The sequence below is a fragment of the Lutjanus erythropterus genome, chromosome 2 (genome assembly GCF_056507025.1).
Source record: "Lutjanus erythropterus isolate fLutEry1 chromosome 2, fLutEry1.hap2, whole genome shotgun sequence".
NCBI lineage: Eukaryota > Metazoa > Chordata > Actinopteri > Lutjaniformes > Lutjanidae > Lutjanus > Lutjanus erythropterus.
The window spans coordinates 9,013,698-9,040,543 of NC_139318.1; the positions used below are offsets into that span (position 1 = coordinate 9,013,698).

General features: G+C 38.5%; 1 protein-coding gene across 2 annotated transcripts in view; it reads right to left on the reverse strand.

The window, feature by feature from the left end:
• cntn4 (contactin 4) overlaps window positions 1-26,846 on the reverse strand; it is a 262,790-nt gene that overhangs the window by 111,436 nt on the left and 124,508 nt on the right. For both annotated transcript variants that reach the window (XM_084727589.1, XM_084727582.1), the window contains exon 5: window positions 23,379-23,474. In XM_084727589.1, the coding sequence (XP_084583715.1) occupies window positions 23,379-23,474 (96 nt within the window). The remainder of the gene's footprint in view (window positions 1-23,378; window positions 23,475-26,846) is intronic.

Genomic DNA, 26,846 nt, shown 5'->3' on the forward strand with positions numbered 1-26,846 from the left:
TCTTATTTTGAAAGTTTCCTTTCTTTTGGGACAGTATATAGAATTAAAGGGACAGTTCACCCCAAAATGAAAAATACATATATTTCCCCTGGTGCTGTTTATCCATCTAGTTTTTTTTTTTTTTTTTTCGTTTGAGTTGCAGATCTTGTGCAAAATCTGAAAATTTCAAAACCAGTGTCTCTTTCCAAAAATCAAGATTATCCACATACCTTGTTGTGAGCAGTTTCATGTTGGAACTAGAAAGTAGTTCTTGTAGATTCTACTGCTGAAAGAAAATAGTTTCTACATGAAACTCCTCAAAACAAGGTTTGTGAATAATTTCGAGAGATCAAGACATGATTTCTGGCAGGAAATCATTGCTGTTGAGTGTTTTAAATGTATTTTTTTGGTGCTTTAAACACCACAATTTGGAGTGACATAGAGGCCAGCGGAAAAATATATATCTTTTTAATTTGGGGGTGAAGTGTCCCTTTAAATTCCAACTTTGGCGCCCACAGCATTAAATGTAAAAAAGACCCAATACCTTATTGAGTTGTTGATAGCAACACACAGACTGCACCAATTTGCCCATATTGCATTACATTTTAAAAAGTCTTTGAGAAGTATGTATTGTGCAAAACAACAAAAAGGGTGGCTTTGGCTGAGGAGGCAGCGTGGGCAGTGGTTCGATCATTCAATTGTTCCATCCTTGGGCAAGTTACTGAAACTAAAATTGCTCCCAGTGGCTGCCATCAGTGTGTGGATGTGGCTGTGAACGTAACATATAGTTGTAAAGTACTTTGAGTGGCTCAAAGACTAAAGTAATGGTACATAAAATACAGTGCAGAGCAGTCAGCATGCAATTCTGACTGAGGAAACCGGAACACCGCTGAAAAACTAATAGCAACCCCATGTGATGAAAATGTTATCACTTATTTTGAATGTAATGATAGTAATTTATGCACCATTGTTTACCTTTTCTAGTTTAGAAAAATGTCGTACTCATAAATCTACAACTACTTTAATCCAGCCCATATTTTAAGCTGTTGCAAATTGAAATTATTAATATTTATACGGTTATTTTGACTCTCTTAAAGCTATAATAAGTAACGTTTTGGCATAAAATGTCAAAAAACGCCAGTTATATTCTATATGTTGTGTACTTATAATGTTTCCAACGATGGTCAGACCCAGAGAAGTCTGGGTCTGAAGTAATATATTCAGGGTAACAGTGGGTCTACTGCTAGCCATTGCTAGCTAGTTGGTATAACTTCTGGGAAAACACAGGATACGACAGAGAGTGAGGAAGAAAGTTGGCGAATGTGACTAAATGTATTGTAAATAAACTTAAATATGACCTCATCCATTAACATGATTTCTGCCTGAGTCTTGTTAGATAGATTTTCATCAGAGAGGTGAAGATAACAACTCCCATGATCCTCCCCTACTTCACGACTAGGGAAGCATGTGATTAGTCGACCACACGATTAAACATCACCACCCTCGCTAGTCAGCACTGGAAATAGTAGTTGTTAAATTATTTAGCAATATTTTATTCATGTACAATGCCAGTTAAATGTTTTCTCGAAGGTGTTATGCAGCCACCTGCCACTACTTGGGGATGTGAGCCCATCATATATGTGTTTTCTTACTGTTAGACTAGTCAACTAGTCTAAATTTAAATTTGCGTTCAGGGAAATTAGTCACCAGGAATGTTTTTATTCACAACATTATCAAACTACCTCTTTTGCTGCTGTTTTAATGTGATGGACCCCTAGCAGCAGAAGTTACATATTGTGTATTTAAGAAATGCATCTCTTCAGTTGTCTGAAGCGGTCTGTCACCAAAAATGATTTTTTTGTTTATAATGTCACTGTCTGATTTAGCTATTACTTTTCTTCTTCTTTTGTTTTTGTGATATTAACTGGTACAGACTGTTCTTATTAGTAAATAACAAAAATAATTCTGCACCAGCTTTTACATGGAGTGTCTCATTTTTAGATACAAAAAGAAAACCTTTCATGATTTCCACTGAATATTCAACTCCATTCAACATAATTCATTTGTGAGATTTCTTAGTCAGGACAAAGGATTCAATTAAACTATTTCTTTTTCAAAAAATATCAGATCTGACCACATGTCAAGGTACAACATTGAATTTTCACATTACCAGGTTTTGCAAGCTGTGGTCAGATCACCAAGAGCAATTTGCAGAGGTTCTATGTCCTGACTGAGGATAATAGATAGAGTCAGGGTTTTTGCTGAGAGGTTTACTTTCATGCCCACCTCAAGAAGCTATGATAAAAACCCACACAAATTATTATGTTCAATAAGAATGTTTAACACTGCCGGAGAACCATCATTTAATCCAAATACAACTTAAATTTTGAGACTAAAATTCTAAAATAATACTATTTTCTGTTTCTTAAAAATTCTACCTCCCTAGGAGCTTTACATTTTTTTTACAGTACAAACCTTATAATCACTGGTTATAAGAGGGATTTGGTTATGATGCAGGTTAATGTGTTAAAGTAGGCAGTGATGGAAAGAGTACTGAAAATCTGTGCTCAAGAACAAGTACTGTACATTGCTAAAATATTACTCAATTACTAGTAAAAGTACTGGTGTTAGAAAAATACTGAAGTAAAAGTGCAAAGTACTTGTGGCAAAAACTACTCAGAGTATTACTTACTTTCAGTTGTTGATGTAAAGTCACTTCTCCGAACTAGAGCACACATTTTGTTTTTTTTCCTGAACCAAAATCCTAACAATTGATTAATCATCAATAATTCTGAGATACAAAACATGTTTTTTCCCCTCATTTTCAACAAATGGCACATATTTTAAATTCTATTCATAAAAACTCGAAAAAGTACTTAATTACAGTAATTGTATATTTGTAATTAGTTCTTAATAGTTAGTCATTCTTAACATAACTGTCTGTTTATGTGTTCAGTGGATGTTTCGTGGAGGTGAAAACACTCTAACAGAGGTGACTGCTTTGCTTTTCTTGCCTGCTACATAATGAATAAAGGATGACAATCATAGATGTGTAGGTTATTCTGCATGTACATGTGTGTGTGTCTGTGCCAGTGAGTAGCAGAAAAGGTGGGACACACATGCTCTATGTTTTATTCAGTATGAGATAACTGAAGGTGTGACTGGCCTGGTTTGCTTATTCTTACATTACCTATTCATCTTGGGCTTTTTCATCCCCACACGGACATTTTCTCTCTAATCTGTGAGATCTATTATTCTAAGTGTGGTAGGTGATCCTGTTGAAAAGCAAGGATACATTTTTTGAAATACATCATGATGTCTGTATTGTGAAGTTGGTGATGTAACATGGCTTCAGTGAAAATAAAAAAAAACTCTAAAAGTCTGAAATCTTATAAGAGTATTTTTAAAAAAGAAAAATCTGTTGTTACTGCAGTCATTAAACCGTCAAGATGAAAACCAACAAAAGTCTGAAAAACAGTTGCCTTTTAAGTAAAAATGTGATCAACGATCATCAAATACGTTCAAAAGTTAATTAGAATCTGTGAGTCACTGGCACTTTAACCTTCAGTGTCTGGCTCTGTCTGTAAGTTACTTTAAAATAGGACACAACAGAGATGGGTGCCTCTGAGAAATCCAAATGTTATGACTGTAACTTCAGTTCCCTGAAGAAGAGGAGCGAGATTGCAACATACTGTCTGATTCAGCTTTAGCCCAGGCTCTGGCTTGCATCATTCTTTCAACAGGTAAAGCTGAGCGCGCTGGGATTTATGGGACAACATGAATCCTCAGTGGTCCTGGACTCATGAGACAGACGGTTACAGCGATACAGCTACTGTTCTTTTGTGCTGCAGGTAACCTGATTTTACCAAGAGGAAAAAAATGCTTGGTAAAAAAATAAATAAAGGCTTCATCAATAACAAGAGTTACAATAAAAATCTCCAAACACATTTGTTTTTTGTTTTTTAAAAAGAGTAACATTTTAACATTTTGCTCATACAATGTAATAAAAATAGAATAATAAAATGATAAAAATAAAATAAAAAACATGTATGCTAAGTTAATTTTCCAGTCATTACCCCTGACGTTATGGCTTAGAAGTGGAGTATATTTACTTTAGTTTGTATGATTGTATGATCACAGTAAAGGTGACCCTTTACCTTCACCTTGACATTGTCAAGCTCGTGATGGACTGAATGAATTTTTTAGAAAAGGATTTTTAAAAAAGGATGCAGCGAAACCAGATATAAAATTCCTTTCATTTCACATTTTCTTCTTCATGGTCACAACTGGGTACTGGGCTGAGATTCCATTCTCAGTGGATTCGTCAAATTAGTCAGTGGCCCTACGTTTCAAACTTTAACAATGTAGGTAGTAGGGCTGGGCGATATATCGATATAAAAATTATATCGATATATTTTTAAATGTGATATGGAATTAGACTATATCGTATATATCGATATAGTTCAAATTTGCGCTGTGATCCTTGCTCTGCTGCGCTGATAACCCGGAGCTCTCTGCACTGCTCCGCGCGCCCCTCCTCTTTCGTGCACAGAGGGGAGAGGGGCAGGGAGAGACACTCCGGCACTCTTCAACAAGCACGGAGGAAGCAACAGCGGCTGCAGAGCGCGCGACGGAGGAATTGGTTAGTACACGAATAAGCAGTGGCTCAGTAATTTGGAGATGGTTTGGTTTTAAAGTATCAGATGAGCAACAAAATCACGTTATATGTAGGGAATGCGCTAAACAAGTTACAGCCAGGGGTGGAAGCACTACAAATCTTTTTCACCACCTAAAACAGTGGCAAAACTGCAGTACGAAGAGTGTGTGAAGCTGCGCGCTGCAGAAGCCCCAGCTGCAAGCCATCCACAACCCGAAAAAACTCCAGCCCCGAAACAAAGCCCACTGCGAGCCTCATTTCCCGCAGTGTGCCTTATGAAAAGAAAAGTGACAAGTGGTGTACTATAACGAAAGCGGTGTCCTATCACATTGCAAAAGATATGGTCCCTGTTGCAACTGTGGAACAAGTCGGATTCAATTTCAATAAGCCATTTATTGTTGTCAAACTAAAAAAAATGTTTATTGTACTTTTCTCATGAATAGATTTATTTCAGAAAAAGATTGGCCTATTTTATTTTATAGGCTATTTTTATTTAAGATATATTTTTATTTAAATGTGCACGGAGCTTTAATTTCAAAAAAGGTACAGTATTTATGTTTAAATTTTATTATTTGAACAACTGAGCATTTTTTTTCATGAACCAGGTGAAGAAACCTGTTTATTATTTATTCATTTGATTTTGCCACTGTTCACTGAAATAGCCAGTTTCAATAAAACTACTTGTGACATGTCATATTTAGCTTTGACCTTGACTGAACATTTGCTCTCACTTTGCGGAAAAAATATCGGGATATATATCGTATATCGATATTCAGCCTAAATATATCGGGATATGACTTTTGGTCCATATCGCCCAGCCCTAGTAGGTAGCCCTTTAGTGTCAGTTTTGCATGTGCAGGGCTCTGCAGTACTAATAAATGTGTAACATCCTGGTAGACTTACAAAATAAAGGCACAAAACTACCTGGTTAAGTTCAGGGAGAAGTCATTCTCTGTTTTTCTCTGTATATCACTGTGAAATGATTGGGTTTGGGCCTGTTGTTTGGATAAAACAAGACATCAGACACTTTGTTAAAGCAACATTATGTTAGATTTGGTATTTTTGGTGATTTGACAGCCCCGGTTGAAGACAGCAATTTATTCATACACTTAAATCACACACTGCTGTCATGAATCATAAGAAATGTGTTTGTTGTGATCACTTACGACCAAAAACTAGTGTTGACATCTTTGCTAACACAGCCAAAACAACAGTGCAACAACATAAGACATGGCGATCCAGCTAATGTTACTTACTAGTCCGACAGAGAGAAGGCCAGCTTGGCGTCTGTCTAGCTGCCTTTTATTTCACAAAGCCCTCGCCAATGGCTAAAAACGAGTCCAGCATTTCCTCTTGCCCAGTGACTCTCTCTTTTTCTTCTGATGTAGCATCCTCCCTCAACATCCCCTTCACTCTCTTTGCCTCTGCTATGATCTGCTAAGCCCGGTTACATTGCCTGCTCATCCGGGTCCGGTTCTGTCACGACACCGGCACCGCTCCCCGCCAGCATGCCCCCCAGGCCTGAAAACCTCCTCCAGAGCTAACAGTGTAAACACCAACACTCCCCTGGTGCTCTGGGCTCCATTACTTTACAATTCAGTGTAGCATCAAAATGATTTTGAGGCTGTTATTTTAAGGCAGAACAGTAGTTCTATTTTTATTCTTATAAATTCTATATCCTCATATATTAGAGATGTTCCTGGCGACTAATTTCCCTGTCAATTACATGCAACATTTAATTCAGACAGGTCGACTAGTCATAAAAAGCAGTTAAAATTGAGCACAATTTATCAATTGATAATACTGTACACTGTTTGAAAAAATACTGTGTGTATTTAGAGTCATTTGTCTGTGCGTCATGTGGTCACATGTTGCTCCAGTCAAGTGATTGTGCACCAGTTTATTCTGTCACAGTCCACATCCACCATTATTTCCATTTTCTAGATTAAAAACTGCCAAACTGCGCTGCGGTTTTGTGAGCTGTCATCTGTCTGACTTTGCTAATAAAAACATCCGGGGTTGCCTGGGCTGTCATGCGTGCTTATAGCGTATGGCAAGAGGGGCTGTCGTCTGATGAGGCCACATCCCCAACTAGTGGCGGGCGGCTGCATAACACCTCAGAGGCAACAGCACAACGCAAGTGGCATTGTGCATGAATAAAATACTGACAAATAGTTTAACCAACTAGAATTTCTGGTGCCGACTAGCGAGAGTGGCGACTTTTAATTATGTAGTCGACTAACCACACACATCCCCATTATATATACATCTATTCTTGAATGGGAGCAAGTGTAACACAACCAATTCTGCCCACAGGTATCTGATTAACTCAAACTAATTCTAATATAATGTTGCTTTAATTTGGGTTTTGAGAATTTGTGGTTATTTTTCAACATTTTCACAGACTAAACAAAATTGATCATAAATAATCATTTGTTGCAGCTTTAATCTGAATCACAGTGACTACTGCCAGCAGCTCGTCAGGTACAAGGTGTGCACAACAGCAAATGAATAGGATTTATGAATAGGGCATGACTGGATTATCACAATTTGTCAGTCATGCAGTAGGAAAACCAATATATTTTACCTGAAAATACTAAATAACATACACACACTGTACATTAACCAGGATATTAAGCATCTACAATTGAAGTAAACCTGCTTGGTTCAGTAAAGCTCACAGTCTGAGTGTGGCGACCAATCCCATTAATTGAGCTGAACTCGTTGCACCAGCAGACGCAGTAATACAGCTGTAAGAGCGAGGCTGCTGTGAGGTGTTATGGATTCAAGTAAAAACTCTGGTCCAGTGCTCTGCTAAGCAAGCTGGGTGCAGCGGACGGAGCTGTCATGTTTTCGACAATTGTTATTTTCCCCTTGCACAGCAGGTGACAGCGCATTTCTTCTGGGATGAAATCCCCACGGGCACAGAGGGATTTGTGTTTATGTAGCGGCACCGGGGAGCCTGAGGACATGACGTGTGACTGCAGCCCAGCAGAGAGGACGGAGGTGCTTACACACACAAGCATGAAGGAAAGGAAACAGCAACGCCTGAATGTAGTCCTTTACATGCAATGTAGAAAGTGAACATGCATACATGTGAACCTACAGAACGCCCCACGTCCTTTCTTCTTCTTCTCTTTTTGGCTTTCATACCACCCACACACACTTCAGATGTAACAATAACAGCTATGTGTACTGTTAACTTTATAAGGAGCTTAGAAGGAGATTTAGGAAGCATGTCACTCACACATGTCTTCTGGGAAATGTGCGCGCACTACACCCAGACTCCTCTGTGACCTTTTCATACGTGATTAGAAACTCCAATCAACTCAGAGTGTCACCGCCTGGAAATGCACCATATCCCATTTCATGCTGCTGTCGGGTTGTTGGCTGCTTGTCACTGAAGTTTCTCTTCACTGTAAGGTAACTGAGCCACATGATGTCAAAACGGCGCGGGGTTTTGAGAGAAAAGGCTTGGCGAGCTCTCTGTGGATACTGTGACAGTAACATGTGATATTATTCCCGAAGAGCTGAAGTCCCCAGACGGATGAAGAGGGGCAAATATGACTGAGTGTGGGATTGTGAAAGGAGATTACCCATGGAGATTGTGAAATGTGTCGTCTGCTAATCAGATTAAGAGCAGAATAATCCCATGCATGGGAAAAAAAGAGAAAACACTCAATCTGAGTCATGTACAGTATCATCAACAAACACCACTGGAGTAAACATGTCCGTCCTCATGGTGTGCAGAGAAACTGTGATGCTACCTTCATCTCACTTCAAAAGAACCTAAAATTTCTGTATTCAACATTGACTGTCACAATTTGCAGGATATTCAAGTGGGTTTAGTCATTTGAATACCCTGTTTTAAAAAATAATTTTGCTTCATTTCCACAGTATGCTTAGTAATTAGAAAAGAGTGGACAAAAAACACATCTCGGAAAATCAGAAAAGTTAACAAGTTGTGAATACAACATCTGTTGGTTGTTTAGATCGACTTGTCATAAATTCAAGCCCACTTAAAGTCACCAATCTGAGCATCTGCAGCATTTCTGCTAACTACAGCTCACTAATAATGCAGAAAAAAAAACATTTTTATTACATCTTAACATGACCATTCTGAACTCTTCACAGCCTTAATATTCAAGTGTGTGACATATTAAAGAAAAAAGCTACATAAAGGCTAGATCGCATCAAAAAGTGCCACTGCTATCTCAGAGAAATATTTAGTGCTAGAGGCTTGGCATTACATGCTGCCTTCAAATGAAGGTGACCAAATTTCTGAATTGAAAACTGGGAACATTTCAAGTTCAGTGTTGAATATATCATTAAAATATCCAAAATTATTATGGTGCATGTCTTGTCATTTCACTTTGAGGTCTCTTTTTAGTGCGCAGATAAAAACAGAGACATTTCAGGGACAGCTCTGACCGGGAAAATGGGGACGTCTGGTCACCCTCCTTCAAATGAAACTCGTGAGTCAACATGTCCTCATGCCTAAACGCCAGAACAGTTCGATTGTCAGTTACTCCCAAAACTACATATATTACCAGTGGAGAGTACCGTCAGTGACAGGCTTATCAGACCTGAACTACATTACACAGGTCACATGACATAACTGATGTGACATTACACATGTGGTTTACCTTGTAAAACATTTGCAGTTTGGTTAGGTTTAGGAAAATAGCTTAATTTGGGCTAAAGTAACTACTTCACACGCATTGTAAAATGGTCAGAGTTTGGTTAGGTTTGACTTGGTAAGGTTTGGTTAGAGTACCAGTGACAGGTGTACTGGCCTGTCATTGTACCGGGCCTTTGTCACCAAGTTGTTAATGCTGTGAAACATTCACAGTTTGGTTAGATTTAGGCACCAGAAACACTTGGTTAAGCTCAGGAAAAGATCATGGTTTGAGTCATAAAAAGTATATTAGCCTGGGAAGTTTTGTTATGTACGTAAGTGAAGTTACGTTACGTACCTGACAAAAGTTAAATACGTGATGAAAGTTAACAACATGAAGAAAGTTAGATACACTACATAAGTTACATGATATGAAGTGCATTACGCACATTATGTAAGTTGAAATAAGTCAGCAGTCAGGTTGGTTAGGTTTAGACACCAAAACTACTTGACAAGGTTTAGGAAAAGATGACAGTTTGGGTTGAAATAAGTATGCTAGTCAGTTATAAATTAAGCTACGTTACCTGACGTAATTATGTATGTGAAGCAAGTTAAATGTGTCAACTAAGTTAAGTAAGTTAAGTACTGTTACATACATGATGTAAGTTAAATAGATGTAGCTAAATTGACATAACTCACATGACATTACACATGTGGTTTACATTGTAAGACACTCACAGTTTGGTTAAATTTGGGCACAAAAAATACTTGGTTAAGTTTAGGACATGGTTTGGGTTAAAATTAGTACATCAGTCAAGGAAGTTTAGTTATGTATGTAAATTAAATTATGTTATGCACATGACATAAGCTAAATATGTGATGAAAGTTAAGAAAATGATGAAAGTTACACAAACCACTTAAGTTAAGTTACTTGAAGTATGTTACATGCGTTATATAAGTTGACTTATGTATGCAAGCTATAAGTCAGCAGTCACAGCTTGGTTGTTGCTAGTTAAGTAACGCTACCTGACGTAATTGTGTAAGTGACACAATTTAAGTAAGTTAAGTTTAAACAAAACAGCGACCTCCTGGGTGGAAGTCTGGATGTGTTTGACCATCTGTTTTTCACCTGTCGTAAATATTACAGCCACTAGAGGTCGCTGCCTAACAATAACTGTAAATACAGTTTGTAATAAACTGCCAATATACAGCCATTTTTCAGGTGAGGGCTGGCTGTTAATGCACACCATGGAAACTACCTGAAGATATACATTACACACACCATATGGTGGGTAGTTCCAGGTTATGTAGCAGTGTCCTATTAGCAGCACACTAACACACACCCCTACACTTCCACATTCCCTGCAGATTTCTCCTTCTATCACCATCCACACCCATTTCCCATGCTCTTTCTTCTGTCCGAACATGTCTTCTGCATGGACGAGCTCGTGCCGCATACAGCCGCCCCGGACAGCTGTCTGCCATGGATAATGCGTCCTCTGAGAGCTCCCTCTGGCAGGTGGAGGCCCACCAGAGCCTTGGGCATACACCGAGGGTCCCACCACTACGGGAAGGTCTGCAAACATATGGTGCTGAATAGAGATGTGCAGAGGTTTTCCCTTGAATGTGCCACCCACATGCAGAATTTGATTAAAATGCAATGAGGTCCTTGTGAGGGAGGGAAGGTGGTCTGACAGTCATTATTGTCTTGTTATTGGCTGTCAGGCTGCCGATGCCACACTGAGATACATCTCCTCCATGGCGAAGCGATGTCGTGAAACACAGCCGCAGATGAATGAACACGTGAAAGATTTTCTCCAAGTCTGAGCATGCAATGGAACACAACAAGCACTGAATATGTATCATCATGTTTTTTTCATGTTTTATTTTCTCACTCATAGGAATTCAGGGTTTTGGGCACTGTTGCAATGCTTTATTATACCTGCTCAAAGCAACCTGATGCAACATGAAACGGTCCAATATTCTCTCTATTCAGGAGCAGGGAAATTGGCTCACGAATAGGACCTTGTAATGGCCGTCACCCGCATCAGGATGGTGTCACCTACACAAACAAACTTAACAACACAAACCTTCAAATTTATTTTGATCAGTCGTAAATTGTTAGCGCAGGAAAGTCTTCTCCCCGGGTCAAATTGCCCTCAGAAAAATACATTTCATGAATATCAAATTGTATTCCATTATCATCATTGTTCCCTTTTAGGCGGCCTGCAGATTTTTATATTTCCTCACATACTGGGCGCATTCTCCCATATCGTGGCTTTGTAGTTGGCCTTTCCCTCATTAGTCATCTTGTTTCGGGGGAATTTATGTGAAAACATACACCACTGCATTCCTTTTGACAGGCCAAACAGATTTGCAATAAAATAATAACCCAGGTGAGATTGATGACTGAGCTGCTTCATGAATTCTTGCCCCCGAGTAAAACATTAAAAACCTTTTCTCTGAGGCACCACAGTCCATGACCGCTGTCCACTATACAACTGTTACTGATCATACAGCCTGAGAAATTCACCTACTTACATCATACACTAACTGTAAGAATGTTCAGCAAGTTCTAACCATTAACTACAAATCATGTATGTGTCATGCAAACCATGAATGAAAATCCACACTGTCTAATGAAATTCAGACTGATTCTGGAGGTCCTCGTTGCAATGCAGACCAAAGAAATGAATGCACGTTACTGTAATGGACTGCACAATTGAAAAATGTTTTAAAGGGACAGTTAAAATCAAGCCAAAATCAAAAAATACACATTTTCCACTGGCTTGTGGTGCTATTTATCCATCTAGGTATTTTGGGTGTTAGTTGCAGACTTGTGCAGAGCCACATGCCAAGTGCTATTTATTCCCATGATACCGGAGAGAAGGCAGGCATCTCTATGGCAGGTATCTCCAAAATTCTGCAACTAATCCCAAAACTATCTAGATGGATAAACAGCACTATAGGTCAGGGGAAAAAAAATGTATTCTTTATTTTGAGGTGGCCTGTCCCTTTAAGTCACTGTTAATTCATTTTCTTAATTTACAATAATGAAGTGAAATCTGAGGCTGAACAATATGTAAAACATGTGCAGCATGCAGAAAAAATGTCCGCAAACAGTGAATGATAACTATAGTTTTATTTACATGTCAGCCCCGAGTCATAAAATAATAATAAAACAGGTCACACATATTTTTATTTAGTTTTCAAAAAGGTGCAGTAATTTCCTAAAACAGCTGGGCACTGTAACTTTCAGCAAACATCATTCAAACGGAAGGAAATTGTGCATTTATTAAAAACAGTTTTCAGTGGCGCTTTACTGAGTATTTACAGGTGCAGGACAGAACTGAGTCAAAATAAACTACAGTGTGTGTGTTCGTCACTGTTGTGCGAGGTCACATTTCACAAAGTTCAGTTCACACAAATTAAAATCATATTTAAGTTTCTAGGCCACAATTTTGAAATCTGAACTATGTTCACGGCTCAGCAAACTGAACTTTCTTTCTTTTCTTTTTTTTCAATTTTAAATAGAATGTCCTTCTACCAGTTACACTGGAAGCCAGTCACAGATGGAGGCCCTGAGAGAAGGTCAGTCAATATATTGACTTTGTACTAAATAGTGTTCAACATTCATGTTTTTTTGTATTCACTTGAATGACCAGGGTAACTTCTAAAAGTTATTAACATGATTTACAGCAATTTGAGAAAGTTCTACAAAACATCAGACAGCAAACTTGAACACCAACATAGGCTACTGTATCTGCAGCAGCCTCAGAAACTACTCAATCGACAGGACAGAACTAATACATTAAAACTGCAAAGAGAGGACGTGGGAGGGACAGGGCCTGGACACAGGTGAGACATGTGACCCAGGACCAGTTCATCAGTTTATGATGCTGCAGTGCAGTGAGTATATATGTTTCATAGAGGAGATGAGTGGATGTGTTTCTTGCTCTTAACAGAGACTCCAGTCTGCAGTGTAGTTCATATACACTTCAGTGAGTTGCAGAGTAATTTTAAGTTTCATGGTCAAAGAAAGTGTTTATATTACTTTGACACTTGACAATGTCCTTATTTACACTGTCTCCACAGTGGTGGACAAAATACTCTACCATCAAAGTAAAGACACTCCTGGTCAAATATTACTCCACTTACAAGTGAAAGTTACTCAGTCAAAATTTTAGTGTACACATTACAAAGTACATTTTCTAATATCAATACATGCTGTATTGTTTTCATGATGCATTCACAGACCCTTGTACCTCTCTGAATCCACCTCATGATGCACTGACCTGCTTGTAGAACCACTCTGCTACACAAAGTCTATAGAAACACCTATAAAAACTTCAGCATAGAAATGAAATCAAAAACAAAAAGGACAGTTATTGTCATTTTCTGATGTAACTGTATTAAAATCACTGCATAAAATTAGATTGAAGCCGACCGTAAGCAATAAAATAACTGAGATTTCTTTCTGTCTTCAGAGGCAATACATACATTAGTTATATGGTATTTTTTTACCTCGATAAAAATAATCCAACATTGAAAGCCGACCTTAAGTTATTTCTCTTTTTCTAATTATAATAACATCTTGAACATCTAACATCTTTAATTTTGTCTTTCTCCTGCCATCACCATCGCCATGTTTTGTTTGAATGAAAGAGGCAGACCTTGCTTGTGATTATTACACAGCACGCCTGGATATATTACTTCTGCTTTTACATCAATCCCAGTTGAGAGTGGGTACTGTGATTGGCTTCCTTCTGTGAGGAATACAGCGTGTGACCAATTGTATTTTAAAAAATAAAAAAACAGTAACAGCTGACTTCAAAGCTGTGCTTAGACTAAAAGTAACAAGTAACGACAACCTTCCTAGAAATGTAGTGGAGTCAAAAGTACAATATTTGTCTTTGAAATGTAGTGGAGTGAAAGACAAGTTTCGAAAAATAACAAATACTCAAGTAAAGTACAGATATTCAAAAAATGTACTTAAGTACAGTACTCAAGTAAATGTATTTCATTACTGTCCACCACTAATCTCATGTTTACATTCATTAGTTGCAAGGGATACGTTTGGTTTAACCTGAGCATGTTCAATTAACAAGCTCTTTTATTCGTAAACCAAGCAGTAAACAACATTGAGTGCTGCAGCGAGTGACCAAGACAGTGATGAAGACAAATTATAATTCAATATATTTTGTGCCACTCATTTCCTTTGCAGGCCAATTAAATTTTAATGAATTCAAAATCAAAGTTTAATTTGCTGACTAATGACAGAAGTTTCTGGTCAACAGACAGCCTGACCGAAATTTCAAGGCAGTCACTTTGGTTTCAGCATGGCGTGGCAGAAACAAATTGAAGTTGCCAGATTACCGGCGGTATTACCTGCTGCAGGCAGCGGTGAGTGCCATTTTAGATGTACAAAACGCAACATGTCAGGTCAACGGAGAAAAGCGGTAGTGGCAAAACACTTAGGTCTTTGCCTGCAGATTGATTGCTTTTCATTGTTGCCAGTTTGAATACTGTGATGCTCCGACCAGCAGCTTGGCTCAAAGTCCATTTGTGTGTGTATGTGTGTGTGTTTGGTGCCAAACAGCCTGGCCAGGATGTGTGAGGAAGCCTGTTGAATCTTGATTTGGTGTCTGTTGTTTTCTATTTCATTCTTATTGGAGTGTGAATGGATAGAGGTAACTGGAGCTGATGTGTTCTCGTGTGCTGATATACAGCGTGTTACAGTTTGTTCTGACAGGTGAGGGTTTTACGGTGACTCTGTGATTCTCATTACACTCACTTGTTCTAAAACAGGGAGGCAAGTATGCTTGAACAAAGCAACATCTTAAAGGGAATAATTCAGTACTTTTCACGTGGCTGTTCAGTCTGTGTTGATGGTAAATGTATTCAACTGAAGCTGAGCTCTCCTGCTCATGGAGCCGTGCCCACAGTGTCTACATACCAGGATGCATTGCCCATGCCTGTGTTGCCATGTATCACCTAGCCAAGGATATCAAACTTGTTTTAGTTCATGGGCTGCACACAGCCCACCATTGCAAAAACACACTTCATAATATCCAATAAATAACAACACATCCAAACTCTTTGTCAGTGTAAAGATGTACAAGTACATTCTAAAAAACATTAACGCACAATTTCTGCAGCCTTCAGCATGTACTCACCTTCAGAGTAGGCTATAGCTTTGATACTGATGCTGTTTTGCTAGCAATAAGGCAGCTAGCTTTGCTAACCTCTCTGCTTCGACTAAAAACAGGAAGGCCGATTTAAATGCAGTCTTCTAATTTTATTCAGGAATAAACTTGCTTCAAAACAAACCGACTGTCTGTTCTCAAGAGTAATATTTAACCATAAAACAAGACAGTGGCTTGTGTTATAGTTCCTCAACTTAAAACCAATGCTATGAAGAAAACAGCTTTGTACAGAATAATCTCTTTTATCACTAAAGCAACAAGCATGAAAGTCTTAAAAAGCAATTTAAGAGTCTACTATTGGCTAGAAGTCAGCAAAATATATAATTTTTTCTGTCTCTGTCTTCCTGTGGTTTTGTGAAATATAAGCATTTACTCAGCATGGTCGTAGATACAACTGTTAGTATGTATGTATATAAGTGTTTATGTAAATTAGGGATGCACTCACACCAACACCAGCATCAGGCATCGGTCCGATACTGTCCTTACGTACACATACTCATATTCATTAAACTTCTCCAATACCCATAATGTGATACCATGTTACGAAAAATAGCCGCTCGATAAAGCAAACATCTAAAGAACCAATGTGATGTAAGTTTACTGATGCTTACCCTATTTTTTGGTCGCGCCATCATTATCAGCGAGAGACTCAGTGACTTTGGCAACTGTCCATAAAATTCCATGGAAGTCCATGTAAAACTGAAATAAACACAGAGTCCACCTGTAGGCCGCAGCCAGCCGCCTTCCAATAAATCCCAGCGGGTGTAAACTAGTTGAATGCCTCGACTAATTAATCTAAAGATGAAGAAAAAACACCGCTGCCACCAATGTGTAACCCTCTTTCCTTGATAATGAGCTTCTACATCTTCTCTTTGTGTACTCTTCTTTATTCTCCTGTTAATCTTCACCAAAATGGCCTGACAGCACAGTACACACAACTTCACTCTTTGAGGTTCACAGCAGGGTAAACAAAACTGTTACGCACATGGCACCACACTCATACCTGCCCCCCCTAAACAATGACAGGTAGGAACAAATAAGCTCTTAGACAAGAGGGACATGAAGAAGAAACTTAAATATTACACATGTAAATGTGTGATTAATTACTAGTTAAAATGCTGTAAATGATAATGAAATAATTATTATATATAAAACACCATTTGTAACAGTAAACTTAATTCTGCAAGTCCATAATAATGTTGTGTAATTTTTACTGTATTGTATATCATGTACACACTAAACTGCACAGCTTATTGGGGAACAAAAAATCAGTAAGTGTAGGCCAAAACGTACCGCAGGCTTTACTGATGCGCGTCAAATCAAACTTCTATAGCGCACTGCAGGCTTCAGAATAACACAGCGAAGTGACAAACGTTTCATGGAGGAGACGAGCGTCTGTCTGTTTCAGACAGATATTTTAGTCAGATAACTGTTCAGTACCATCAGGATTTATCATCAAAAAAGTTTTATATCAGTCAGCACTTCACACACGATCCCCCTCCCTCCCTCCTCTCTGCTGTCCCTCTCTAGATCTTTGTAGTTATGATTAATCGACGGGGAGTAATTAAGTATTTAAAAGTACACAAATGAGACTTGGAGCAAAAAAGTGTACAGTAATATTATGTTTCATGATCAGAAAATGTTTTTATATCAAGTTGGCGCATCTGCATCGTGTCAAGATGCTTTCAGTGCATGTTCTGCTATTTAGAACAATGGGGGAACTTCAAAACGTGAGCGTCAAACGCCTTTAGTGTGTTTTGGCCTTAACTGACTACAAATAACCCAAAAATGTAATGTGTACAGTAACTATGGTTACACTAGCATCAGGAAACAGCAACAATGATTTGTTACATTTAGAAAGTGAAGAACATCTGATGAAATAAAACATGTTTTTAAAGTTACTGTAAGAACTGTAAAGGCATTATTAAGTATTCGTATTGGTACTCGGTATCATCAAGTACCCAGATTCATCTCTAATGTAAATTAGTGTGTGTATGGCATGCATGAGATTGTGTACACATGTTGTATATTTTATGTATATATAGAAACATGGTTTGCAGAAATAGTAGTTGGTTTTATGTCTGTTTTTATATACATTTTTATAAATTTTATATATTTTTTTTATAAATGCTGTTTTAATTAGGGTTGGGGGTTGGTGGGGGGTGGTGAGGTATTTGTGTATGCATGTACTGTATGTGAAAACATTACAGCATTATGTTATGCTGTTAGTATGGACCCCGGGAAGAGTAGCTGTTACTTTGTAAAAGCTAATGGGCATCCAAGTAAACAATAAAAACAGATGTGCCAGAGATTCATCATTCATCCTCCCTGTTCTCAGTTGTCCTTGCAAGTTCTCGTATTTTCTGACATGATGAATCTGATAGTGATCTTGAATATTACATTCACTGAGCGCTGAAAGGTGTGAACACACCAAGCACACCGGCTTCTCATTTACCTCTGTGAAGAAATAGGAACTTGTCCAGTTTTCATGGAAAACCTGAAACACTTTTCTCCTTTTTGACAGAGAGATTTCCTACTGGCGGCTCCAGCATGAACAGCAGCCAACATGTGACAGGTTGTGTCATCTAACCTGTATGAAAACACACGGGTGTGCAGGCAGTATAGGGCCTGCTATTCTTATTATATTAGTCAGCACAAAAGCCAGTAGACAAACCAGGAATATCAATGCATTTTATTGAACATTTGGAATTAATGACTTCTCTGTAATCTTCACACCATGCAAAGTCATTCCATGGGCTGGATTAGACCGTTCATGCTTATAGCTAGGACTGAACAACTAATCAAAGTTGCAGTGTAGCCTACTGCAATTTTCTTATTGCAGGAGATGCAATATTTGTTAAAGGGATAGTTCACCCAAAAATGAAAATTCAGTCATCATCTATTCACAGTCATGGTGGCTGAAGGTTGGGTTTAGTTTTTTAGACCACAAAACACTGCTGATGACCAGTTTTCATATGGAAAAAAATAACCCCACCAAAAAAGCATAAAATGCCTCCATATTGCCCGTCTGGGGTAATCCAAGTCTCTTAAAGCCCTGATATGCCATGGTGACTTGAAAGACATCATTTACACCATGTTTTTAGCTTAAAACTTCACAGTAAATCCTTAGCTTAGAGCCACATTCATGTGCGCATGCACGCTGTCTGAACTGGCTGTGTGTGGTGTGACGGTGTGCACGTGTAAGTAAGCTGCATGTCGGGTTCTTTAAAAGACTTGGATTCCACCAGATAAACGGTACTGAGACATTTTTTGTTGTGTTGTTTATTCCGTTTGAAAGCTGGTCACCAGTCATCTCAGTTTGTTTGGGAGATTCTGCAACACTGTTTTCCTGTGAAACTCCAGCAGTGTTTTGTGGACTGAAAAAATAAACTCGACCTTCAGTCGGCATGAGGGTGAGTAGATAATGACTGAATTTTCATCTTTTGGTGCTGCAGGACAGAACTGAGTCAAAATAAACTACAATGTGTGTATTCATAGTAATAAAAGGAACAAGCTACCCAGCACAATAGTGTTGCTCCTTGATGTGTTTTTAGTAGTTTTTGGGCAACAATGTAGATCTATGGTACAGAAAAATAAGATATATCAGACAATTCTTCTTAGATCAACTGATTGTCAGGATTTGTTAATCTTGTATCATGCCTGGGGTATGGAACTGATCTGCAGACGCTCAACATGTGCAACAGACTAGTGGGTAGGACTTTATAGCCTTGCAGTTGCTGATGACTTGTGGTGTCTACCAGCTGGTTAAGGTAGGCGAGGAGTCAAAATGTCATTTTAAATTCAATATTGTTGTGTTACAAAAATGTACTGGCCTATCATTTTCTCCAGACTTAAGAAAATGTCTTTCTTCGACACGGATCTCTGCAAAATCAATCAAAATATATCTCTCAAAAATATTTGCAATTGTATATTTTTTCCAAATGGTTCAGCTGTACCTATAGCTGTTACTTCCTGTTGCTAGGACGCCCCCTGCCTAGCCAGAGGTAGAGACTCAAGAAGAATCAAGCTGTAATAGCTGTAAAAGCTGTAATAGCTTAATACCAACATCACTGCATGCTGCTGTAGAAGAAGAACAGATTTTGCAGCAGGAGAACTCAGCTTTCTTGGTCACCTCACCCATTTATTGCTTCAATTGACTTCATTTGCCATCAACATTGATTGGACGCCCACATAAAAATGGTGAATTTCCCCTTTAACCATTACTTAACAGGGCTTTGGGGCAAGATGAGCCAGTGAAAACCGAGGACAAATCAAAACACTCTGTTTACTGCATCCAGAACCACCATAAAAACCCAGAGACAAGTTAGTCTTTCCAGCTGAATGACATGGTGATAGTAGCTTCTATTACAGCTGAGAGATACAACTCACTAAAATGGACTACTAATTGACAGCTTGTATTGGCTCTGTATATTAGTGAGCAGACAAGTGTCTTGAGGGGGCTTTTCATGTGCCGAAAGATGCCTGACATGTTGGAATTATTTCCCCATTGGTTTTAAAAGCCAAACCTTAATTGTATTACTTCAGCATAAATTGGCAGATATGAAAAGAGTCGGCGAAGCGACTGTTCACAGTGCAAACAAAGACGGGTGAATCGGCACGACTGTGTGCAAATAAATCTAAAATTTCAGATTACCACTGAGCACGCCAAGCCTTTGCCAGGTAAATCCCCCAAAAGGATACAAGCTCCAAACAATTACAATCAATTCTAGGTGAGCGGCATTGTTACCACAGCAGAGCGATGCATGAATCAGTGATATGTGTTAGGTGGCTGTTGGTTTGGCGAATGGAATCCAAGCAGCTGTTGCATTTAGCACTTCCAGTAAGACAAGTGAAGAAGCTACGAAAGGACACATCTGCTGCAATTAGACAGAAAATATGAAGAACTTTTCCAGAAAACTAAGTTTTAACTTGGAAATTTAGCTTCACAGCAGCCACATGGCACATCCAATTTATGCCAAATGTTCCTCGATTACAGTGTCTACAGTGTGTGGCAGCTGAGGGAAAAATAGTGGACCTATTTGCACAGAACTTCTTTTGCAGTGGGTCTGGGCAATATGGGTATTAAATTGATATCATGCTATGAAACTAGATATTGTCTTAATTTTTGGATTGCATTATATCATAGTATGGCTTAAGTGTTGTCTTTTCCTGGTTTTAAAGGCTGCATTACAGTAAAGCGATGTAATTTTCTGAACTTACTTGCCTTTACCCACTTATATATCCATATTGCTGATGATTATTTAATTGTGTTAATATTTCATGAAAGCACCACCAGTTACCACTACAACAGTGTCACAAAACTGATGAATATCGATGCATTTGAGGTATGAGGTAATTTAAAAAAATTCAGAATATTTGATTTTGTCTATACTGCCAAGCCTTTGCAGTGTTTTAAAAGAATAGTTTGACATTTTGAAAAATATGAGTGAGATCAGAAAATTTATATCACCCTCGTGTGTGCACTTAAAATGAAGCAAGAGCCTGGAGATGCTTAGCTTAGCTTAGCATAAAGACTCAAAGCACGGAGACACAGCTATACTGGCTAGCTGGAAGTCACTGGCTTGGCAGTTAAATATTAATTTTAATTTTATTATATATTATTAAGTAACAGTGAAATAGTCCAATCAACTGCTCTGAATTTGATTTAAATCCATCTTGTAACTATACACTGCTCACGTGTTTAGTTATTCAGTCATATATCGTATTACAGAAGCTAATAGCACTCTGCTGTCTGTTTCAATGTGACGTCGAATTTTGGACAGAGCCTGGCTATCTGTCCAGTGTTTATGCTATGCTAGGCTAAGCTAATCTTTGCTCTATCTTTCCATTTTGTACAGATTAGTGTTATCAAATTATACATTTTTCAACACATATCAATTCTAAATATCTAAAGCTGTTTCAATATTCATTTTCTCCAGTATCGACACAGGTGGGTGTCGGGGACTTGATAATGACGCCAGGACAATCTCTGTGTTATTGTGTGAATACTCAACATCAACTGCTGCAGCTAACCGCTATGTTAACTCAGTCCACAGTAATACAGGGCAAGCTACCTACAACCCCCACAAAAATGTTACAATCTAAAAGTTTTCCATTTCTTAGGTTTTGTGTGTGTTCAGGAAGTGGTGGTTCAGTTGGTTATTCTGATTTTTGTGCTAGTTTATAGATTTAACTATTATTGAGGTGGCTGTTACATCTCTTGAGGCCAGCTGTACCTTGCAGATTTTTGAGCATTCATTCTGACCGTCATTAAATGCTTCCTGGCTCTCATTTCATGCTGCTTGCTATAATACTTAGGTTATTCTTCACAAACACCTGGTAGCCCCCCCGAAAATGATCTCACAACCACCTTAGGGGTCCCGACCCCCAGGTTGAGAACCACTTGGCTAGCCAGTACAACATCGTGAACAACAGAGAGATAATGCAACATGAACCTTATAGCTGAAATACAGTGTCTATCGTCAGTGAGTTCTGCATCAATGATCCCTATAAGGTTAATGTGACAGCTCATAACACATGAGAGGAAGGAAGCGGAAACAGACTCATGATTTCAAAATAAATTTCAAAATAAGATATCAGATTAAAATGTCGTAACATGAAGAATTCAAAACATGATATAGATAAAATATTTTGTCTTTAATGATAGGGGAAAAATGGATTATCTTTTCATAAAATATGACATTTTAGAGTTAGGGTTGTGTCAGTGTTCCCTGTTTTAATGAAAATGTCATCAAATATCAATAATTTTCAAGGGACTGTATCAAGTAGAAATTCCAGTTTTATGATAATGACAAGTACAGACATGATGTTCCCATTTCACTCAAGGCAAGAGAGCAATGCAGCGTATTATTTGTGCCTTTGTTTGCCCTTAGCTTGAGAACAAACATAAATGACAATGAAATGAGGCAGAAAAATGAAGCTCCAATCAAAGCAGACTCAGCTGTAGGCTCCTGATAGCGAGGCTGTCACAATTCACATGGCCTCACCAGGATTGATCACACCTTAGCAACGCAAGAATCACTTGGAAATCTTTCAGTCCCCCAAAGTGGCAGATGTGAGGTGTTGATTACGGAGTCAAAGGTGTCACTGAAACAGCTGGATCTGAAACAGCAGCAGCCCCAAGCAAATAGCTTCAAAATGCAAATACCCACCTGACAAACAATATGATCTCATTCCTTTTTTTTTCTTTGTTTTTCAGTCGGGCAACCACTAATTTTCAGTGTGTGTTTGCCAACTGGATTGAACCATCATTCGTAATGAACCACACTAAACTGATTTAAGTCCTATTTAACGGATCAATCTCAGTCCGTACATGTTAACAATGAACCCTCTGTGCACGGCAAAGTAAGTCACAGGTTTCCACAAGGATCTGTGCTTGGACCAATTCTATTCACCTTATGTGCTTCCTTTATTAGGAAAATTCTCACTATTATGCAGACGATACCCCATTATACCAATATACCAACACCAATTAAGCCAGACAAAACCAGTCAGCTAGCTAAACTTCAAGCATGAGACTTAAAAACCTGGATGACCTGTAATTTCCTGCTGCTGACCTCAGACAAAACTGAGAATATTGTATACCTCTGAAACTCATCATCTAAAGATTTATAACTCTAGACAACCCTAACCCTATCACTATTATTGTGAGTGTATCACCACTAATACTACCATTACTATTACTTTGAATGTTTCTGTTTTCGGCCCCCAGCCTTAATAAAGAGCCTGGATCCATTAAAAAGGGAGGTTTTTCCTCGCCACAGTCACTCTTGATGGGAAGAATTAGGCTTATAAAGAGTACGGCCTAGACCTGTATTATGTAAAGAGCCCTGAGATAACTTTGGTATGATTTGGTGCTATGAAAATAAAATAAAATTGAGTTAAAACTTTGTTTTACCTCCAGAATGTGGTGGCGGGCCGCACAGCAGAACCACTCCTTGACCTTCGCGCACTGACACGGAGCTTCTTCTGTGAGTCTTGAAGTTTTCCAAGTCTGTAAATTTGAAAAAAAAAAAAAAAAAGGCAGTTGGTAAAACATCCCCACCAGTCAGAGTGTGATACATGTGATCCTTGAACACATGAAAGCGCCGTCATGAACAAATGACTGTTTTTCTCGCTGCACTGTTTTTCTTGCTTCTTTACTCCTGTTCAAGGTCACAGCCTATGGAGCCTAAAGCAGCGTGCAGCGGGCGGGGAAACACTCACAACAGGTTGGCAGTTTATTATAGAGCTCACACAGATAAACACAGCACACACTCACACAGCACAAGACACTTCCTGGCCTATATTTCTTTGGACTGTGGGCAGACTCTGAAGCTTAACCCTGACAAATACAGTTCTTGTAAACTCCATGGGCCAAGGTTCAAACCCACACTGTGTGCGAGACGGCAGTGCCAACCGCCGAACCGCTGCACCACCCTCATAAACAAATTATATACAAACACAACAACACCATTTTCCTCCCTGTATCTACGCTTGTGTAAGAAACATTTTGAAGAGTGAAAATTCTTTGGGCGGTAAACAGCCTTTGGCTTCGCCTCAGGCCAAATCACCCCCTGTGTGCGCCTGTGTATACTGTGGATATCCAGGACTCACTGTGATGGTGCCACAAGTATCAGAAAGGAGCGAATTAAAGGGTCCCAACGGGGACTTTTGCTGGCAGAAGACAGCAATGAATGGTTAACATGTTTTAAAAGTTGAGAATTAACTGGAAAGAAGGCCCGTCAGGTAGAATGAATAAATGCTAAAAAGATGAAAAAGCCCTGTTTTCAAATGTGTCTCCTGCAGAGGTTGAATCGGAGGGATTGTGGGAGAAAAGCAAAATGCCCAGCATCCTAAAACAAACAAAAATACAAGTACACAAGTGCAGATAACATAGTATGTTGCATTTAAATGTAATGTTTAAAGTTCCTGTAAAGAACCAGCAGATCATTGGTTTTATGCCCGGACAATTGTCATTTATATTTTCAAATTCTTCTTTAAAAATAGTCCATATTGTATCAAGTGTGTTATAATGGCCGTTAAGCTATGCTGTGTCATCTCTGAAGTGTGGTAATTCTACCTTTTCAATTCAATTATTGAAATCGAAAGCTTATTTTGATCTATTTTCATTTCAATATTGGAACTGTGCCACTCCTACTTTGTACACTATATTAAATTAGTGCTGGAAGGCTGGATGCTTTATTGCGAATATGAACGCAGATGAGCAGTAAATATGAACAGATAAATATAAATTTAATTGTATACAGTCTTCCAGATCTCTCAGCACTCTCCCACATTGGCACTTTTGCCTCTGGGTGAACAATGTTGGAACCCATCCGCTATTTATTGATGAAATATTCAAATATCGAGGCCAAGACTTCCTCTTTCAGGTGCTCGACATTGTTTACAGTCCAATTAGCAACTGCAGATGCAAGAATGGAGGCTGGAGGCTAATCTCTATAACCAGCTGCAGTCCAACCAGGTTAATAAAAAGCTAAAGTGTCATCAGACAACAGCTGATAGGTTCCAAGATTGCGTTTCAGCCAGTGCTTTCTGCCTCATTTGCTATCTACATGGACTACATGCAACCAAAGCCCACTCAAACATTATTGGTCAGTACTACTCAGACCACAAACCAGAATGCTTCCCAGCATCTTGTCTTTTGCCGACAGATTCTGAATTTACATACGGATATCTGTTTATAGAGATTAATGGTTGAATAACCAAAAGAACTGCTGCTGCTGTTGCCTCAACTTTAAATACTGATTATATACAGTATGTAAGGTTTGCTAGTTATTATTTTTACGGTTTAAAAACCACACAATATATTCAGCAAAAAAATGCTATAATAGTAAGTGAAATTCATCACATTAATAAAAATAAAATTACCAATGCAAAGACTGTGTTATTTAACATTTGATTATTATTTTTTAATTCTTTTACAGAATCTGACCAGTTGCATTTTCTACTTATATACCTCTTCTCACTCTTTTACTAAAAACATTTTCAGCAGCTCACAAAAGTATCTTATTTACTTTAAACTGCAGTTGGCCGTGCCTTGATAAAGGATGTAAAAGCATGGTTAAAAAAAAAAGAGGAAACTTAACTGCTGTTTTAACTATTGAGAATATTTTGTTGAAACTACAAAAACTGAAGATGATGAGCCTGCTGAGACAGGAATAAACCTCAGGAGTTTAAGATATCACTTACTGAAAGCATTTCTAGAAAATCTTCTTGTTATATGAATATTAGTGCTATGTGCAACAAGATAAACAGTCGGTGGTGCAGATTATCCAGTTGGATGCCAAAGAAGAGGGGCCAACAAAGTGATGTAATCAAGCGGCAACCTCCTCCAGTGGCTCCCCATAGAGCCCCTCATTAAAATGCCAAAATTTACAGCAGAAAAAAAATCTTTACAGCCCTGGTGCAAAAAATTGTTTTTAGCTAATTTCTCTATACAGACTTTATGGAAGTGAATTTTTATATAACTGACCCTTTTAAATTAAGTTAAAGGTAGAATTAATAAGATGCATTCAAGCTGTTTGTGATGCACCAGAAAGATAAGAAGTGATGATTGAAAAGAATTCTGAGTTTATACTTTTTTTTTTTTTTTTTTTTTAGTTCCATGTCATGTTTTTAGGATTTATGATTCCTTTGGGCACAGCTGTGGTGTGTTACGGCTGTGCTGCAGCACATCCCAGAAGTAAATCCAAGCTCTGTTTCATTTCAAATAAACGCTGAGTCTATATTTGATGGATGCCGCGTCAATCTGCACACAGCAGATCGAGCAGGGAAGAAGCCACTAGAGAGAATCAGTTGGTTTTCAAAATAAAAGACCCTGTGCAGACTCGTGATCATAAAAACGGACAATAAAGAAACTATGTAACTATGCAGCCTTCCTATGCAATGGAAAAGAAACTGTGAGCCTGTCAACATAATCAGGTGAGCAAACACTTCTGAAACGCTGCTGGTGGGACCTGCAGCTTTGTGGAGGATGGATCAAAAGCATGGCACAGGGGAATCAACAGGTTAAAGCTATTAAAGGTGCGCCTGTTTTGAGTGACAGGTGGGCGCCATCGCAGATGGCTGGCCGCTAGGTAACCGCTTCATTCGGCCACATTAAGCTCAACCCACGTTCCGCCTCTTCCCCCATTTTTGGATTAGTCAGTAGTTAGCTGAGTCAGAGACTGCAAAGATGGTGATGGCCAGATTCACCACACTGTGGACCTAAAGGCTACGTCACAGATGCTCCAATAATTATTTATTATACTAAATATGGATGTAATTAAAACTCCAGTCCAGCCTCAAATGAATGAAAATGATGTGGAAAACATGATGGAAACATGTCGTTTCTATTTGGTTCATGTCGTCATTCGAAAAAGAA